Source organism: Schistocerca cancellata, chromosome 3 (genome assembly GCF_023864275.1).
Source record: "Schistocerca cancellata isolate TAMUIC-IGC-003103 chromosome 3, iqSchCanc2.1, whole genome shotgun sequence".
NCBI classification, from domain to species: domain Eukaryota; kingdom Metazoa; phylum Arthropoda; class Insecta; order Orthoptera; family Acrididae; genus Schistocerca; species Schistocerca cancellata.
The window spans coordinates 892,657,393-892,677,099 of NC_064628.1; the positions used below are offsets into that span (position 1 = coordinate 892,657,393).

Consider the following 19,707-nt stretch of genomic DNA (forward strand, 5'->3'; position numbering starts at 1 on the left):
TCCATGCGGCTTTTCGCGAATGATGCTGTAGTATACAGAGAAGTTGCAGCATTAGAAAATTGCAGCGAAATGCAGGAAGATCTGCAGCGGATAGGCACTTGGTGCAGGGAGTGGCAACTGACCCTTAACATAGACAAATGTAATGTATTGCGAATACATAGAAAGAAGGATCCTTTATTGTATGATTATATGATAGCGGAACAAACACTGGTAGCAATTACTTGTGTAAAATATCTGGGAGTATGCGTACGTAACGATTTGAAGTGGAATGATCATATAAAATTAATTGTTGGTAAGTCGGGTACCAGGTTGAGATTCATTGGGAGAGTCCTTAGAAAATGCAGTCCATCAACAAAGGAGGTGGCTTACAAAACACTCGTTCGACCTATACTTGAGTATTGCTCATCAGTGTGGGATCCGTACCATATCGGGCTGACGGAGGAGATAGAGAAGATCCAAAGAAGAGCGACGCGTTTCGTCACAGGGTTATTTGGTAACCGTGATAGTTTTACGGAGATGTTTAGCAAACTCAAGTAGGAGACTCTGCAAGAGAGGCGCTCTGCATGGCGGTGTAGCTAGCTGTCCAGGTTTCGAGAGGGTGCGTTTCTGGATGAGGTGTCTAATATATTGCTACCCCCTATTTATACCTCCCGAGGAGATCACGAATGTAAAATTAGAGAGATTCGAGCGCGCACGGAGGCTTTCAGACAGTCGTTCTTCCCGCGAACCATACGCGACTGTAACAGAAAAAGGAGGTAATGACAGTGGCACGTAAAGTGCCCTCCGCCACACACCGTTGGGTGGCTTGCGGAGTATAAATGTAGATGTAGATGTAGATGTAGAAAAGTGGGGGTGGCAAAAGTGGTGCCCTCTGTAGGCCAGACCGAAACGTTGTCTCGCTGCTTAACGCCTGTTGAGAGGGCAACCCAAATGTCACGGCTGTATCGCAGGCAGCTCTGTGCCCCGCGGGATTCAGCACTCGCGTGTTCAAATGGTTCAAATGGCTCTAAGCACTATGGGACTTAACAGCTAAGGTCATCAGTCCCCTAAACTTAGAACTACTTAAACCTAACTAACCTAAGGACATCACACCCATCCATGCCCGAGGCAGGATTCGAACCTGCGACCGTAGCAGCAGCGCGGCTCCGGACTGGAGCGCCTAGAACTGCACGACCACCGCGGCCGGCTACTCGCGTGTTGACACATTTACATTGCACAAGCGAATTAACGCGTCAATTTTTCGAAACGCCCATTGCGATATATAAGTCTGAAATTTGGCTCAAAGGAGCCTACAATCTCCTCTGCAATGGTGCAAAAGCGTGGTGCCCTCCGAAGTCACTCCTGGGCACAACGACGCTTCATACACATGCGAAAAAATGGTCACAGCTCGGAAGTTCATGTGACCTGTAAGGTGGGTTAATGATGTGATATTGGCACCAAATTGCAAACTGCATCACAAATCTGCCAAATGCCACCGTGGACGTGTCACACGTTGGAAAGGTCAGCATAACCCCTCTTACGCACGTTTTAACCCTTCGTTTGACGGCTCTGCGATGGAGCTCACTACGGCGACACTCAGCGTTTACATTACGCGGTTTTATTGAGGAAATCATTCCAGACACACCTGCGCTCAGAATCCACATGAACAGCCCTCAGGAAGTAGCATAATGTGCGTCAATGAAAGCATCCTTTCTTTTGGGCGTTGATTGTCACACATTTCGTAGTCGAAAACGAAAGTTCGCAAACCTATGAGCAAGGAAAGACGTTCTTGACAATCAATGCCACTGCCCCTAGGACGTTTCAGCCTTCCTCTAATGACACTGTGAGGCTGCTTCTTCATTGAACGTGGTCTCGCCCCTTTGGAGTGCAGCGCGACAGCAATTTTTGCTTTCATTTGCAGAGACCAGAGACAGTTTAAAAGAGACGGTGGTTTAAAAGTAATCGACTAAATTTCAGCGTGATCCGATGCAACAAAGGGTACTTCCACTTTTTAAGTCTTCCTGTTTTCCACCCTCTTGTGTTGTGAACATGGGACGTACTACTTTAATATATACGCGAATAAATCGGCAAAGGATCTGTCTAAGATCCTTCTAGTTCGGACACTTCCTCGGCAACACCCATGCACCTTAACTGAGCCCGTTAAAAATGTACCTGTCAAAAACTTCGACTTACTTCCAGCCTCGCGGCTGCTCCTGCGTCTGAGGTGTTAGGCAACCACTTAGATACCCCGTCGATGAGGTTTGCTTACCATCAGGCGCTAGAGCAGTCGACTTGCTGAAATGTTGTCGAAGTTTCCGACAGACACATTTTAACCTGATCAACTAAGTTGCATGGCTAGCACCGAGGGTATTGCCAAATTCGAGTTCTTAGAGGGACCCTTTGCCATTTTATTCGCACGCATGTAATGTTGCACTATCCTGTGTTCACGTTGAAGGAGTGCGGAAAACGGGAGAGTTTAGAAATCGTAAGTACTCCTTAATTCTTCGGATGACGTTGAAATTGCGTCGAATGGTTTGAACGGTTTATGTTGGTTCCAGCTCGCCAGCTCGTACACGAGAGCAAAAACTGCGATCGTGCTGCACTCCAAAGGGATGAGATCATGTTCAATTACGATGCAGCGCCACAATGTCCACCGGACGCTGTGGCCGAGCGGTTTTAGGCGCTTCAGTCCGGAACCGCGCTGCTGCTACGGTCGCAGGTTCCAATCCTGCCTCGGGCATGGGTGCGTGTAATGTCCTTAGGTTAGCTTGGCTTAAGTAGTTCTAAGAATAGGGGACTGATGACCTCAGATGTTGTTGGGGGTTGGTTAGTTTAGTGAAGGAGACCGGACAGCGAGGTCATCGGTCTCATCGGATTAGGGAAGGATGGGGAAGGAATTCGGCCGTGCCCTTTCAAAGGAACCATCCTGGCATTTGCCTGGGGCGATTTAGGGAAGTCACGGAAAACCTAAATCAGCATGGACGGACGTGGGATTGAACCGTCGTCCTCCCGAATGCGAGTCCATCAGATGTTAACTCCCATAGTGCTTAGAGCCATTTGAATTTGAACCACAATGTCCTTAGAGAAGAGTTGAAACGTACGACGGTATCAGCAGAGTCAGGGGTTATTGTGATTAAAATTCTTCTGGGTATTAAGGCCGCTAAAAACTAACAACAATTTCGCATGTGTCGACACATTGCTATATGAAACATCGTCGATTCCTGGGGTGACTTCAGGGGGCGACACACTTCTGTACCATTATTGAGGAAGACCGAAGGCTCCTCGGAGCCTTTTTTCAAACTTATGCATCACAATGGGAGACAGTTCCAGGGCAGCGAGAAACGGATCCTTTAATTTTGTTGCGCAAGGCAAAATCGAGTTGGGGTAAATCTGATCTTCAGAGACTCTGGTTACTTGTTCGGCAAGGTTTGGAATCCCATGCATAAGTGCGAGGGTCACTGCAAAAGAAATGCACACTATTTTTTTTGTAAATGCAGCTTTTATTCTACAGGTTTGAAAGTTTTACAGTGTGTAGATACATCCTTCAGGAACAATATTTTCATTTCTCCATATAATTTCCATCCCTCTCAACTGCCTTACCTCATCTTGGAACCAGCGCCTGTATACCCGCACGGTAAATTTCTGGACCATCCTGTTGGAGCCTCTGTTTGGCAGCGTGCTCACGGGAGTCATCATCTTCAAACCTTGTTCCGCGAAGAGAGTCTTTCAGTTTCCCAAAGAGATGACAGTCACATGGAGCCAGGTCAGGACTGTAAGGCGGGTGTTTCAGTGTTGTCCATCCGAGTTTTGTGATCACTTCCACGGTTTTTTTGACTGACATGTGGCCGTTCATTGCCGTGCAACAGCAAAACATCCTGCTTTTGCCGATGTGGTCGAACACGACTCAGTCGAGCTTGAAGTTTCTTCAGTGTCGTCAAATATGCATCAGAATTTATGGTGGTTCCATTTGGCATGATGTCCACAAGCAAGAGTCCTCCGGAATCGTAAAACACCGTAGCCATAACTTTTCCAGCAGAAGATGTAGTTTTGAATTTTTTTTTCTTGGGTGAATTTGCATGATGGCACTCCATTGATTGCCTCTTCGTCTCTGGTGAAAAATGAAGGAGCCATGTTTCATTACCTGTCACAGTTCTTCCAAGAAATTCATCTCCACCATTCTCGTACTGATCCAAAAGTTCGCTGCATACCGTTTTTCTTGTTTCTTTGTGAGCCACTGTCAACATCCTGGGAAACCACCTGGCACAAACCTTTTTAACGCTAACACTTTCACTATACTCCAAACACTTTCTTCCCCTATCCCAATGTAGCGTGACAATTCATTCACTGTGATGCGTCTGTCAGCAGTCACCAATTCGTTAATTCTCTTCAACATTGTCTGGAGTGCGTGCAGTTCGAGGCCTGCCACTGCGAGGACAGTCCTCAATATTGCAGTGCCCGCTTTCATCACGTAACCTGCTTGCCCACCGACTAACTGTACTGCGATCGACAGCAGCATCTCCATACACCTTTTTCAACTTCTTGTGGATGTTTCCCACTGTCTCGTTTTCACAGCACAGCAATTCTATGACAGCACGTTGCTTTCTGACGAACGTCAAGTGTAGCAGCCATCTTGAAGACGTGCTGTGACGGCGCCACTCATGGGAACAGGTTGAACTAACTTTGAAAACAAGCGGGAAGGAGGTATCTACACACTGTAAAACTTTTACACACGCGGAATGAAAACTGTATTTTTACAAAAACAGTGTGCATTTCTTTTGGAGTAACCCTCGTGACAAGGGATGACGGAAGAGCACAAGGTAACGTCCGTGTGGGCGGACCGTATACGGAAACCTCCATCTCGAGAGCAGCCCCTACTTCTAGTGGGACACTCTCAACAGCGTCTCAGGAAAGCCATTGGAGGAAGACAGAGGAGGTCAGATATAAAGGGGACACTTCAGTCAATATTAGCCCCGGAAAATATAAGTCGTTACACTGTTGACTTGATGACGTAACGCACAGTGGCTGAGGCTGTGTGTTGTGTCGCCGCGCAGCTGATGACCGACCCGCTGCTGCTGTTCTGCGACGAGCCGACCACCGGCCTGGACTCCTTCTCGGCGCAGAAGCTGGTGCACATGCTGCGCCAGATGGCCGACCAGGGCCGCACCGTGCTCTGCACCATCCACCAGCCGTCCAGCGAGGTGCTCGACCTCTTCCACGAGGTCATCCTGCTCGCCGACGGGCGGGTCGCCTTCGCGGGCGAGCTGTCTGCCGCGCTGTCCTTCTTCAGCAGGTAACGTAGAAAGAGACGATCTTAAAACTAGGTCAGCTGCCGCTAAAGAAAGTGTACTAACTAACTTAGCGTCCGCTGCTTCACTCCGGTAGGCCGTACCGTCTGCTCAGACATTTTGTTTTTATTTAATCAAATTTTATGTTGGCCGCAAATTGCGAGAGCTTCTAAACTTTTCACACTGATTGAGGCCATAGAAGCGTGGTCTTTTCTCAATGTGCCTTTGACCAAAAAGCGATCCAGGGTTATATAATCGTCTTTTTCTTCCATCTTGTGGTGATACTTCCATAGAAACTTTCATGCCCTAACACATGTATCTAAATATCTAAGCTAGAAATGAAATACTAATTTCCTTTTTTTGCTTTCTTTTGCTACCGCCTTTATAACGCATTGTGCGCAGGGTCGGCAGGGTGAAGTACGGAATTGGCACGGTTAATTTTTAGGGGTGGCCGGATGCCCTTCCTGCCCCCACCCCATACCCCCCAGGACGGAATTAGTGTACCTCAGCCGTCTGCGTCTAGTGTAAATCGTGAAATAGTGTGAATGTGTCACAAATGTCTGCGAGTCGTGTAAATGAGCCCGGTATTCACCTAGTAGGATGTGGAAAACCGCCTAAAAACATCCAGGCTGGCCGGCACACCAGCTGTCGTTAATTCGCCGAGCAGATTTGATCTGGGGCCGGAACGCCTACCCGAGTCCAGGAAGCAGCGTGTTAGCGCTCTCGGCTATCCTGGCGGGTGAAATACTAATTCCCATAGGTTTTTATTAAAATTTTTTTTAATACAAGAAAAGTTTCGTTCCCTATTTCACCTCCTTAGTGACTGAATTTCCTGAAACGGTGAAACACGTACTTTTTTAAAAAAATTTGCGGCTGAGAAACGAAGCACCCAATTTTCGTAGCCCTAGCTTCAAGATAACCTTAATAGCGGGGTATTTTCAGATAGCTTTCATCCTCCATTTTACCCTCTTAGAAGTGCAATTTCGAACAATCCTTTCTTGAACGATGCCTACAGTGTAAGCTCCACACCCTCACCACATTCTATCTTTAGCGATTTTGGTTGGACGAAGATGAGTCAGTGAATACGTCTGGCCTTGTTCCACCCCCATAGGGGTTGAATTTAACAAAAAAAGTGAAACATAAATTTTTTTAATCTCCAACAGAAAGCCAAATACCAATTTTCAAAGGTTTAGCGTTAAAATGCTCGCAGAATGGAATGTTTTCGGAGAACATACAACCTAAAACATACGACCCCCCATTTCAACCCTTTACCGTTATTTCCAAAAAAGTGAAAATATATTTTATTTCTAACAAAGAATCGAAATACAAATATGCATAGATTTAGCTTCAAAAATGCTTGCATAATGAAATATTTCTATAAAAAGTTTGATCCCCAGACTGTTGAATCTCCAAAACCAGTGAAACAGTATTTCCTTATCTCAGACCGAGAAGCGAAGTTAAGATTTTCATAGGTTTAGCATTACTGTCATAATGAAATATTTTCAAAAAAAGTTTCATCCCTTATATCACCCCCTCATAAGTTGAATTCCTAAAAATATTGAGACATGTATTTTTTATTTGTAACCGAGAGCTCATATACCATTTCTCGTAGATGCAGCTTTAAAAATATCTTAGAATTTCTCTAATAAAGAACTAATTCCAAAAAATATTGACCTGTTATTCCACCTCCATACCGGTAAAACAGCCAAATATGCTCAACCACGTAATTCTTTATTTCTGACCGAGAAACCGAATACCAGTTTTCGTAGTGCTAGCTTCAAAATTGCCTTAATAGTGACGTATAATTCTTTATTAAACAATGCCTACGGTATAAGATCAAAATCCCCTGCAAATTTCAAGTTTCTATCCTTAGTAGTTTTGGCTGGGTGATGATGAGTCGGTGAGTGAGTGAGTCATTCAGTTGAGACATCGCCTTCCATATATAGTGACAGACTGACCAAGACATACAGTGTACCAGGTGTTTATATTTATGTGTGAAAACTATTAAAACGTAAAACTCAATGAAAATTCAAATAGTCCGCAGTAGCCGTTCCTATTGAAGGCGATTAGAGTCTCACACAACCCGTTTCGCAACATTTAAGTTGCGTCTTCTGGTGTATATCTGTACAGAAATGTTTATAAATTAATACTTCAGATACTGAGTGAGCAGACTTATGCAAGGTAGAAAATATTATGCATGTCATTAGGAATCTAGGTGTGGATCACACACGCCCCACGAAGAACGAGTCTATTCGTATACAATAAATAAAATTTGTAATATGTTAACAAAAGATGATTACTTACAGTGCTATGTCATATGATATAGGTATAACGTCTCCAAAACTGGACATTAAAGACTGTGATTTTTGTAACCCATGAGTAGAATGTCAGAAGTGTACAATAATTACTTTTCATCAGAGACAGTCTGAACAATAGAGCTTCCATCTCTGATATATGCATTTATCTACAATAATGTCTTTTCTTGTTCTATAAAAGTAGCGGTCGTAATAGCCTCTAAGCCTTCTATCTGTTGTTGTAGAAGGAGTCATTTACTTTGAAAAGGTGTGTATGTTGTTAATATATGTATGAAATGTTAGCGTCGTTATTATTGAAAGTAACCATCCGATCTCTGAAATCAGTGTATTGATCCTTTAAACAATTTCTAGCAATTTATAGCAGCCGCGCCGCCAGGAAACACAACATTGCTGGTGTGCACCAATCAGCTTCCATTATGCCCGGACTTCAAATATTACAAAATATTCATGTCTTTTTCACAGCAGAAGCCACAAAGCAGTGTAAAGCATTTCATCTAATAATAAATTGCTTAGCAAATAGTTTATTTTGTTACAATGTCAGTATTTACAGTATTTTGGATCCAAGTTAGATATAGCAGCTTTGGCCTTGACTACGAACGAAAGACTCTTAGAGTATATAAATTGTTTAGGTGACTCTTACGATAAAAGTGAACCCACCAACAAAATGGAAATGCAAAGCCAGTATCTTATTCTCTTTACATAGTCTTATTTCATTGGCTTTGCTACAGACGTATGACCTCTATCATACGCAAGTTAACTTAATTTATAGGCAGGCTTGGTGTTCCTAATCGAGAATAAAATGGAACAAGTGCCATCCTCTTACGTGGGGTCAGAACCAATTGATAAGCAAATATGAGACAGCAAGTGCCTGGCGCAGTTCTTAGATCGGTTACTACAGCTACAATGTAAGGTTATCACGATTTAAGTGAGTTTGAACGTGGTGTTATAGTCCGCGCACGAGCAATGGGACACAGCATCTCCGAGGTAGCGATGAAGTGTGGATTTTCCCGTCGACCATTTCACGACTGTATCGTGAATATCACGAATCAGGAAAAAGACAAAATCTCCGACATGGCTGGGGCCGGAAAAAGATCCTGCAAGAACGGAGCAAACGACGACTAAAGAGAATCCTACAGCGTCACAGAAGTGCACCTCTTCCGCGAAGTGCTGCAGATTTCAGTACTGGGTCATCCACAAATGTCAGCGTGCGAACCATTCAATGAAACATCATCTACACTCCTGGAAATTGAAATAAGAACACCGTGAATTCATTGTCCCAGGAAGGGGAAGCTTTATTGACACATTCCTGGGGTCAGATACATCACATGATCACACTGACAGAACCACAGACACATAGACACAGGCAACAGAGCATGCACAATGTCGGCACTAATACAGTGTATATCCACCTTTCGCAGCAATGCAGGCTGCTATTCTCCCATGGAGACGATCGTAGAGATGCTGGATGTAGTCCTGTGGAACGGCTTGCCATGCCATTTCCACCTGGCGCCTCAGTTGGACCAGCGTTCGTGCTGGACGTGCAGACCGCGTGAGACGACGCTTCATCCAGTCCCAAACATGCTCAATGTGGGACAGATCCGGAGATCTTGCTGGCCAGGGTAGTTGACTTACACCTTCTAGAGCACGTTGGGTGGCACGGGATACATGCGGACGTGCATTGTCCTGTTGGAACAGCAAGTTCCCTTGCCGGTCTAGGAATGGTAGAACGATGGGTTCGATGACGGTTTGGATGTACCGTGCACTATTCAGTGTCCCCTCGACGATCACCAGTGGTGTACGGCCAGTGTAGGAGATCCCTCCCCACACCATGATGCCGGGTGTTGGCCCTGTGTGCCTCGGTCGTATGCAGTCCTGATTGTTGCGCTCACCTGCACGGCGCCAAACACGCATACGACCATCATTGGCACCAAGGCAGAAGCGACTCTCATCGCTGAAGACGACACGTCTCCATTCGTCCCTCCATTCACGCCTGTCGCGACACCACTGGAGGCGGGCTGCACGATGTTGGGGCGTGAGCGGAAGACGGCCTAACGGTGTGCGGGACCGTAGCCCAGCTTCATGGAGACGGTTGCGAATGGTCCTCGCCGATACCCCAGGAGCAACAGTGTCCCTAATTTGCTGGGAAGTGGCTGTGCGGTCCCCTACGGCACTGCGTAGGATCCTACGGTCTTGGCGTGCATCCGTGCGTCGCTGCCGTCCGGTCCCAGGTCGACGGGCACGTGCACCTTCCGCCGACCACTGGCGACAACATCGATGTACTGTGGAGACCTCACGCCCCACGTGTTGAGCAATTCGGCGGTACGTCCACCCGGCCTCCCGCATGCCCACTATACGCCCTCGCTCAAAGTCCGTCAACTGCACATACGGTTCACGTCCACGCTGTCGCGGCATGCTACCAGTGTTAAAGACTGCGATGGAGCTCCGTATGCCACGGCAAACTGGCTGACACTGACGGCGGCGGTGCACAAATGCTGCGCAGCTAGCGCCATTCGACGGCCAACTCCGCGGTTCCTGGTGTGTCCGCTGTGCCGTGCGTGTGATCATTGCTTGTACAGCCCTCTCGCAGTGTCCGGAGCAAGTATGGTGGGTCTGACACACCGGTGTCAATGTGTTCTTTTTTCCATTTCCAGGAGTATATATGGGCATGCGGAACCGAAAGCCCACTCGTGTACCTAGCAAGACCGCACGACACAAAGCTTTATGCCTCGCGCGGGCCCGTCAGCACCGGCAATGGACTGTTGACGACTGAGAACTTGTTGCCCTTTCGGACGAGTCTCGTTTCAAATTGTGTAGACTGAATGAACTTGTACGGGTATGGTGATAACCTCATGAATCCATGGGCCCTGCATGTCAGCAGTGGACTCTCCAAGCTGAGGGAGGCTCTGTAATGGTGTGGAGCGCGTGTAGTTCGAGTTATATGGGACCCCCGATGCGTCTAGATACGACTCTGACAGGTAAGCATCCTGTCTGCTCACCTGCATCCGTTCATATGCATTGCGTGTTCCAACGGACTTGGACAATACCAGCATGACAATACGACACCCCACACGTCCAGTATTGCTACAGAATGGCTCCAGGAACATTCTTCTGAGTTCAAACACTTCCGCTGGTGACCAAACTCCCCAGACATGAACATTATTGAGCATATCTGAGATGCTTTGCAGCGTGCTGTTCAGAATAAACCTTCACACCCTCGTACTCTTAGGGATTTATGGATAGCCCTGCAGGATTCATGGTATCATTTCCCTCCAGCACTACTTCAGACAGGGTAGTCCATGCCACGTCGTGTTGCGATACTTCTGTGAGCAAGCGAGGGCCCTACACGATATTAGGTAGGTGTACCAGTTTCTTTGGCTCTTCAGTTCGTTGGTTGGTTTGGAGAAGGAGACCAGACAGCGTGTTCATCGGTCTCATCGGATTAGGGAAGGAGTGGGAAGGAAGTCGGCCGTGCCTTTTCAGAGGAACCATCCCGGCATTTGCCTGGAGTGATTTAGGGAAATCACGGAAAACCTAAATCAGGATGGCCGGACGCGGGATTGAACCGTCGTCCTCCCGAATGCGAGTCCAGTGTCTAACCACTGCGCCACCCCGCTCGGTAGGCTCTTCAGTGTATAACTATATACAGATATATAAATATATTTATATACAGGGTGAGTCAGGAGGAATGGTACGTATTTTGACGAGTGATAGCATTACTGATTCTGAACAAAAAATTTGATGTGGACATATGTTCTATTCCGAATGGTTTCTGAGATAGAACACTTTGAATGTACATTTCTATTTATTTTCTGTATTATTCAATGCCATTGTTTACAACATACCACAGTAATATAGAGGAAGTTGAGATGAACATTTTGATACAGGACGCTTGTGGTCTATCAAGTCGGAAAACTACCTCAAACTGGTACCAAAAGTACTTAAGCTACAGCGCACGTGCGTCGAGCGAGATTTCCAACATTCTCGCGATCTCTCCGCGCAAACTGTTAGTCCTAGACAAATAGTAAATAGTACCTTTTTTGTAGCAAATTTAATTTAGTTTAATTCTGTACTGAGACACGTTTTCGTTGGGGTGTGTGGTTTTCGAGTTATTAAGGAAAAGCATACAAAAGTGATATTAAACGTGACCTATCTCGGAAACCAATTCCAACAGGGCATATGTCAATATGAAGTTTTTGTTCAGAATTACCAATACTATCGCGTCTCAAAGCATGTACCTTTCCTCCTGACTTACCTTGTACATGTTGTATGTGATCATGTATATGTACTAGTTACGACAAAATTTGTCTTGCACGCTCAGACTACATTGAGAACAAAAATCGAAAATTATGAAAAAGTGAATAAATTAGCAGAGATGAGAGTGACGAAATATTTTACAGACAAACACGAACAAAATTAAATATGGGGGTAGGGGGGGGGGGTTACAGAATGCCGCAGAGTAACAGTGGGCGTTGCTAGGCATAGTTCTCAGGCTTTTACAGTTGGTAAAACCATCATCAATGACGGATGTCTCAGCCTATAAAAGCTGCGGATTCGAATTAGGAATCAGAAACTGATCCTTCACTAAAAAAAAAAAAAAAAAAAAAAAGAAAAGAAAAGGCTGTGCATCGCGGTTACTAAAATGAAAAAAGTATGGGAACAACCACCATGTAACGTGGAACAACAACCAAAAACTGGACTAACGTGTATTAAAATCACGAAATGTCGTCACTTTACCGATTAAAATTTAAAATATGTTACTGTGGGCCTGTGTCAAGCCACGGACGATGCCCATCGTAATTGTTATGCAGAAAAATAATGAGCCCTGGATTGATTAAAGAATAAAAATGAAGTTAGTGATGAAAACTAATAAAATTAATGTATAGAAATAGACTGAAAAAATTGTTTTTAACATATTTTAGGGGGCGCCAATGGTGCAGAGGAAAAAAACTGTGCTGAAGGTCAGACTTACGGAAGCCGACACGTTTATGTGTGTTTCTCACCAACATAACAGTAACCGTAGTGGCTGACACACAAGCTACTATATGACCACAGTGTATTGCCGAATCGTATGTAGCGGCTACCGTGCGGATTACTGAGACGGTCAAGTAAATCTGACTAAGGCGGGCAACACGGAAGATTAGAGAAGCGCGCTGTTAAGTGTTCTACTGAGGAACTGCGAGCTATGAGACTCAGCCAGCCGTGTTACATAAGAACAGAACTTGCGTGATACAAATGTAATAATGTTACTAACGTGAATTTTCTTTAAATACACTCCTGGAAATTGAAATAAGAACACCGTGAATTCATTGTCCCAGGAAGGGGAAACTTTATTGACACATTCCTGGGGTCAGATACATCACATGATCACACTGACAGAACCACAGGCACATAGACACAGGCAACAGAGCATGCACAATGTCGGCACTAGTACAGTGTATATCCACCTTTCGCAGCAATGCAGGCTGCTATTCTCCCATGGAGACGATCGTAGAGATGCTGGATGTAGTCCTGTGGAACGGCTTGCCATGCCATTTCCACCTGGCGCCTCAGTTGGACCAGCGTTCGTGCTGGACGTGCAGACCGCGTGAGACGACGCTTCATCCAGTCCCAAACATGCTCAATGTGGGACAGATCCGGAGATCTTGCTGGCCAGGGTAGTTGACTTACACCTTCTAGAGCACGTTGGGTGGCACGGGATACATGCGGACGTGCATTGTCCTGTTGGAACAGCAAGTTCCCTTGCCGGTCTAGGAATGGTAGAACGATGGGTTCGATGACGGTTTGGATGTACCGTGCACTATTCAGTGTCCCCTCGACGATCACCAGTGGTGTACGGCCAGTGTAGGAGATCGCTCCCCACACCATGATGCCGGGTGTTGGCCCTGTGTGCCTCGGTCGTATGCAGTCCTGATTGTTGCGCTCACCTGCACAGCGCCAAACACGCATACGACCATCATTGGCACCAAGGCAGAAGCGACTCTCATCGCTGAAGACGACACGTCTCCATTCGTCCCTCCATTCACGCCTGTCGCGACACCACTGGAGGCGGGCTGCACGATGTTGGGGCGTGAGCGGAAGACGGCCTAACGGTGTGCGGGACCGTAGCCCAGCTTCATGGAGACGGTTGCGAATGGTCCTCGCCGATACCCCAGGAGCAACAGTGTCCCTAATTTGCTGGGAAGTGGCGGTGCGGTCCCCTACGGCACTGCGTAGGATCCTACGGTCTTGGCGTGCATCCGTGCGTCGCTTCGGTCCGGTCCCAGGTCGACGGGCACGTGCACCTTCCGCCGACCACTGGCGACAACATCGATGTACTGTGGAGACCTCACGCCCCACGTGTTGAGCAATTCGGCGGTACGTCCACCCGGCCTCCCGCATGCCCACTATACGCCCTCGCTCAAAGTCCGTCAACTGCACATACGGTTCACGTCCACGCTGTCGCGGCATGCTACCAGTGTTAAAGACTGCGATGGAGCTCCGTATGCCACGGCAAACTGGCTGACACTGACGGCGGCGGTGCACAAATGCTGCGCAGCTAGCGCCATTCGACGGCCAACACCGCGGTTCCTGGTGTGTCCGCTGTGCCGTGCGTGTGATCATTGCTTGTACAGCCCTCTCGCAGTGTCCGGAGCAAGTATGGTGGGTCTGACACACCGGTGTCAATGTGTTCTTTTTTCCATTTCCAGGAGTGTATTACTATTTATTTCTGTGCCATTAAAACAGTGTACACATTAAATCGATTATATGACCTACAAGTGGACCAGCAGTGCGAGTAAACGTGGATATGAACATTAAAAAGGTAGTAAGCCAATCAATTTGCGTATCCAGGGATACTGAGACCCATTGCTTTCAGAATTCAGATATTCAAAATTGACCCGATTGTTAAGCGTATTATCAGAGCACTGTCTTATGGAGTCTGTTATATGTATTTTCTAAAGCACATTTAAAACACCATCCTTGATATCATTATGCAGCATCTCCAAGTTATTGTGGAGTTCTAAAATAGAATGTTGAACATCACGTAAGTGAGGTGTTAGTGTGGACTTCGAACTGCCTACATTGATGTGCTCTTTAAAGCAAATGTCGAAACTTGTATCAGTTTGCCCAATGTACTTCTGAGAACAGTCATTACAGGAAATTCAGTAAACATCTGGGGTCTTATATGGGTTGCTGGGTGACTATTCCCCGTGTCTATATTTCGCACCCGCATTCTGCGGGATAAAAAATGCGAGATTTTTTAAAATGTTTACCAATTGTTTCTGGAAATAGTATTTATTAAGGAATGCGGTGGTGGTTCTTGTTGTAATTCACCTGTCTAACTAGTGATAAAGAGGAAGAAAATGAGGAGTGGTTAGTGGAAGAAGTTTTCTACCTCAATAATTCTGTATTAATATTGTGAACAAAATTTTTTACGTAACCATTAGCAAGTGTAATACTACGCATAACATGATGCTCATGGTCGACAGGCTGGGGGATCAGGGGAACTTGCTGGAGGCGGTAGCAAAGCAAACGGAAGACAGGGTTTTTATATTTCATAGGATTTGAAGAACTCTGGAGTATGGTGTCAGTGGTTGACACTTCTCTGTAAATCTTTAAAGAAAAGTAATGTGTAACGTATTACTATCATTACGACGTTTCTCATCGAGCCATATACGTTATCTCGCATTTCTAGCTGCTTCTCTCACACAAATAACGGTAAAAATTCAGAAATTCAGGGTCGCCACCAGCCCAAGCCCTTCCTAACCATTTAAAAAAAAAAACGGAGTTGGAAAAGTATTAGTTTAATTACTTTAATAATTTAATTACAAGTATGCAAATTTATTTAAGTAGCCAGATAAATAGCACTCCATGTCGTGCATGAAGCAACTTGATTAATTCAGTATTGGAAATAGGAGTAAATGGGTAAGATCAACCCCACAGAATTTATCTTTCGCGTAGATTGTTTATTGTATCTAAGTATTTGGTTGCACATGCTAACTACACATAACTGGTGCCTGACTAGAAATATTTCAGTAAGAATTACGTGAGAATGTAACAGAGCACAATTTAACTACAGCAAGAAGAAACACAGAAAACGGGGGTGGGAGGCAATGATACTTTCATCTCCTTTACATTCATACCATAAAAATATCTCAGTGAGATTCGCATTACGATTCTACGCATGCACTGTTCTGGACAGAGGTTTAACCAATGCACGAGGTTGTGCGATAATTATTCAACATACTAACTGCGTCTGCTGCTTGCGAACGGCCGAATTAGAGAACGTGGTGTATTCCTAATCAAACTGTTGTGCTGCTTTGTAGAAAGCGCCCGAAAGAACAGATATTGTTGCAGAAATTATAGCTCATTAAACAAGCAAACTTTTAAAATAATGCCCACTGCGGTGCCGCGGTGGACCGTAAGGGTCATTGATTATCAAACACGTGGCACAAAATCGACACACAAAGACAAAAGCAACATCCACAAAATATAACATTAAAAATAATAAAAAATCATACTCTCTTCGACACGGTATTACACTCACGTACGGTTGAAGTGATCCTAACCAGCTTTTCCTCATCAGATTTACCGTTTGAAATTCTACTTCATCATTGTTCAAAATGAACAAAGTAACTTCCACACTTTTAACTCAAACACCCAAAAATCGCCTATTTAAAGCAGTATAATTATGGCACATTCGAAAAAATAACTCACTTCGCACGCTTCAGTTAAGCTGAAGTTTTTAAGTATTTCAACAGTTAAACATAACTAAGTCCTAACTCAACCTTCTTCCTATCACCTGAAAGCCCCTTTAAGAGCTACGAACCGTACTCACCAAGCGTTCACCGAAGAGTGCCGCTTTCTCTTTCGAGATTACCTAGCTCCCCTTGCAGAGGGGTAGCCCTCCGTCACCAACCTCACACACAAAAAAAAAACAGCCTTCGACACAGCCTTCGACTAAGATGGGTAAACCTCTCTGGTCAGGTACTGGAAACATAAGCTGGTCATCCTGAGCTCTCCTTCGAACGAGAAGCAACATAGTCTGCTACCAGCAGACGCTGACCAGCTCAGCGTTTCCCACAAAACAAAACCGAAACCGCACATTAAAACACACATATAATATTCAATAGGCCTTATTTGAGTGCTCAGTGTTTCTGGAAGAGTTCATGAACTGAGCTAAAATCAGGTAGTAAAGTGAACAAGTTGTACTGAATTCCACAAGCGTCTTATGAAATGACTTCACAGAGACGTTTAAAATGTTTCTTAATTTGATTAAGAGGGAAAGGTAAGGGATGTGCCATTATCACTGTATTCGATTTTAAACTGAATACCTGACTGCTGCGATTTCAAGTGGTCTATTAGGGAATCGCAAAGCTCAATGGGACCTTTACATAGTAAGAGAACGTCATCGGGATAACGAAACCACCTTAGTAACATTGTTACACTTGTATCGCTCACGTTCTGTTCTATGTAATACGGATAGCCGACCCTAATAGTTCGCGTGGGGACCACAGTTGCTCAACAGGCCCTTAGCAGAGAGCTTCTCTTCCGTATTGACCGCGTTAGTCCGATTTACTTAACCGCCTCGCTCCGGCGACATCCTGTGGACACCTCGTAGCTTGTGTTGCCAGCTGCAACGATTATTATCCTTGTGGTGACAAACACACGCAAACGCGTTGGCTTCCGGTAAGTTTGACATTCAGAATTGTCACTTTCGTTTCAATTTTTGGTGTCCCCAAAAGATGTTAAAAACATTTTTTCCAGTGTATTTGTACACATTAAGGTTATTAGTTTTCATCATTAACCTTATTTTTATTCTTCAATCACTCCAGAACCCAATATTTTCGTGTACAACATTTACGACGGCACCGTCCGTCGCTTGTCACATATGCCCGCAGCAACACATTTTAATCCGAAAGTGATGACGTTTCGTGATTTTAACACAGGTTAATCCCGTTTCTGGTAGTTGTTGCAGGTTACATGCGACTGATAGCATATCTTTTTCATTTCAGTTATTGCTTCGCCGTTTTTTAGTCAAAGACAAGTTTCTAATTCCCAGTTCAATTCCGTCGCTCTTACACGCTGGATATTTATGACTGATGATGGTTTTAACAACTGAAGAAGGCTGATAACTAAGGCACACTAGCTGTTACCCTGCGGCATTCTGGAATAACTTACTACTCCGTCCGAGTAGCATTCCAAGTAACCATCTTTTGGTATGAAATTACAAATCATATTTTTAATATACGAAGAAGCCCGTTCTTTGTGGGGCGTGTGTCATCCACACCTAGCTTCCTAACGGGATCCATAATATTTATTACCTTCTTTAATTCTATTCACTAAGTATTTTAAAATATGTGAGATAATTTCATTTCTCCATCATCGAAACTTTCTGTACATCAGAAGATGCAACTTAAAAGCTGAAATCGCCTTCAATAAAAACAGCAACTGCGGACTATTGGACTTTTCATTCAGTTTGGTATTTTAATACTTTAACACCTAAATGTAAACACCTGTTATACTGTACGACTTAGTCAATCAATTATGTATGAACAGATGCTGTATAATCGTGACAAAGCCCGTAACACACGGCGCAGCGCCAAGTGAACGAAGAGTCAGCCATCATAGCTGCATGCTTTTCCTGGCACGTAAACTCAAGACTAGGCCTGGTACACCGTAGGCCAGTTATTTAAACCGATGGTGAGTGATTGGTTCCTCGACGTTTTGAGCAAAATTATTTAGTGAAGCAGCTGAGTAGACTATAAGACAGCCGGAGGTATTGGATATGATGTCTGTCGTCGGCTGCCGATCCTATACGGTCACTTTCACTCCTTGTAGTCGTCGTAAGAATGGGTTCCTGACGCCCCACGTTCAAATGGAATGCTATCTGACTCAATGTAGATCGTCGATCGCGCCGTTTGGCTCAGCGGAGGCGATGCGACCTCCGTTGATAAAGCAGCTGTGGGCGACCTGTGTAACAATTAACATGGGTGGAACATTGTGGTAATGAAGATCAACAACAGTCAATGGTGACCTCGGAAATGTTAATATTCGCGTAATCTCCAGTATACTATAACCTACGTCTTGCACCGACTATCAACATATGTTCAAATTCGGTTAATTTGTGACGTGCTCCCATGCTAGTTACACACTTGTCTTTATCGAACTGCCGAGGTATTACGTCAACACTTGTCTCGTGTACCACATCTAGTTGCAACATTAAGGCATCATACACAGCACATCTTTAAATGTAACAACCCTTGGCTTGACTTTTGGGCAAACACTCTGCATTAGTGGACGGCAGACAGTTGGATTCCTACCATTACCACAAATCACTCCCCGACAGGTCTCAACGGCGTCCGTTTGATGAATTTCGGTAACACTGAGTCATTACTCAGCTCTCTAATCTCTGTTTACTGTGGTTGCACAACATGATTCCTAGAAAGGCTGAACGATAGTTAAATTTGTTATACTCTTACATAGAGGCACGTGTGATGTAAAATATGCCCTTGTACAGTAGATTTTGTCGTTTAAAGAGTGTCATCGTCATCAAATTACATCTAGTACAGCCCTTGTACAGTAGATTTTGTCGTTTAAAGAGTGTCATCGTCATCAAATTACATCTAGTACAATGGATACATAAAACTGGTTCTTATATTTTTTTGTCGGAATAACTTCTAGCAAACGAGTAACGGATCGCTGGAATCCAACCAACACTTCTTTTAATAGAATGATGAGGTAACATTGCGACATTTAAATATGGGGTGGTGTCACCTATAAGGTCCTCCCAGAATGGGAAATACGAGGGTCACTCCAAAAGAAATGCACACTACTTTTGTAAAAAATACAGTTTTCATTATGCATTTGTGAAAGTATTACGGTGTGTAGATACATCCTTCCTGCTTGTTTTGAAACTTAGTTCAAGCTATTCCCGTGAGTGGCGCCGACACAGCATGTCTTCAAGGTGACTGCTACACTTGACGTTCGTCAGAAGCAACGTGCTGTCATAGAATTCCTGTGCTGTGAAAACGAGGCAGTGGGAAACATCCACAAGAGATTGAAAAAGGCGTATGGAGATCCTGCTGTCGATCGCAGTACAGTTAGTCGGTGAGCAAGCAAGTTACGTGATGAAAGGGCGCAAGGCAATA

The 19,707-nt window shown here is 44.9% G+C and overlaps 1 protein-coding gene across 1 annotated transcript in view; it reads left to right on the forward strand.

Annotated features, from left to right (window-relative positions):
* Positions 1-19,707, forward strand: part of LOC126176630 (protein scarlet-like) — a 204,695-nt gene that overhangs the window by 48,113 nt on the left and 136,875 nt on the right. The window contains exon 5 of the mRNA XM_049923789.1: positions 5,031-5,269. Coding sequence (XP_049779746.1) covers positions 5,031-5,269 — 239 coding nt within the window. The remainder of the gene's footprint in view (positions 1-5,030; positions 5,270-19,707) is intronic.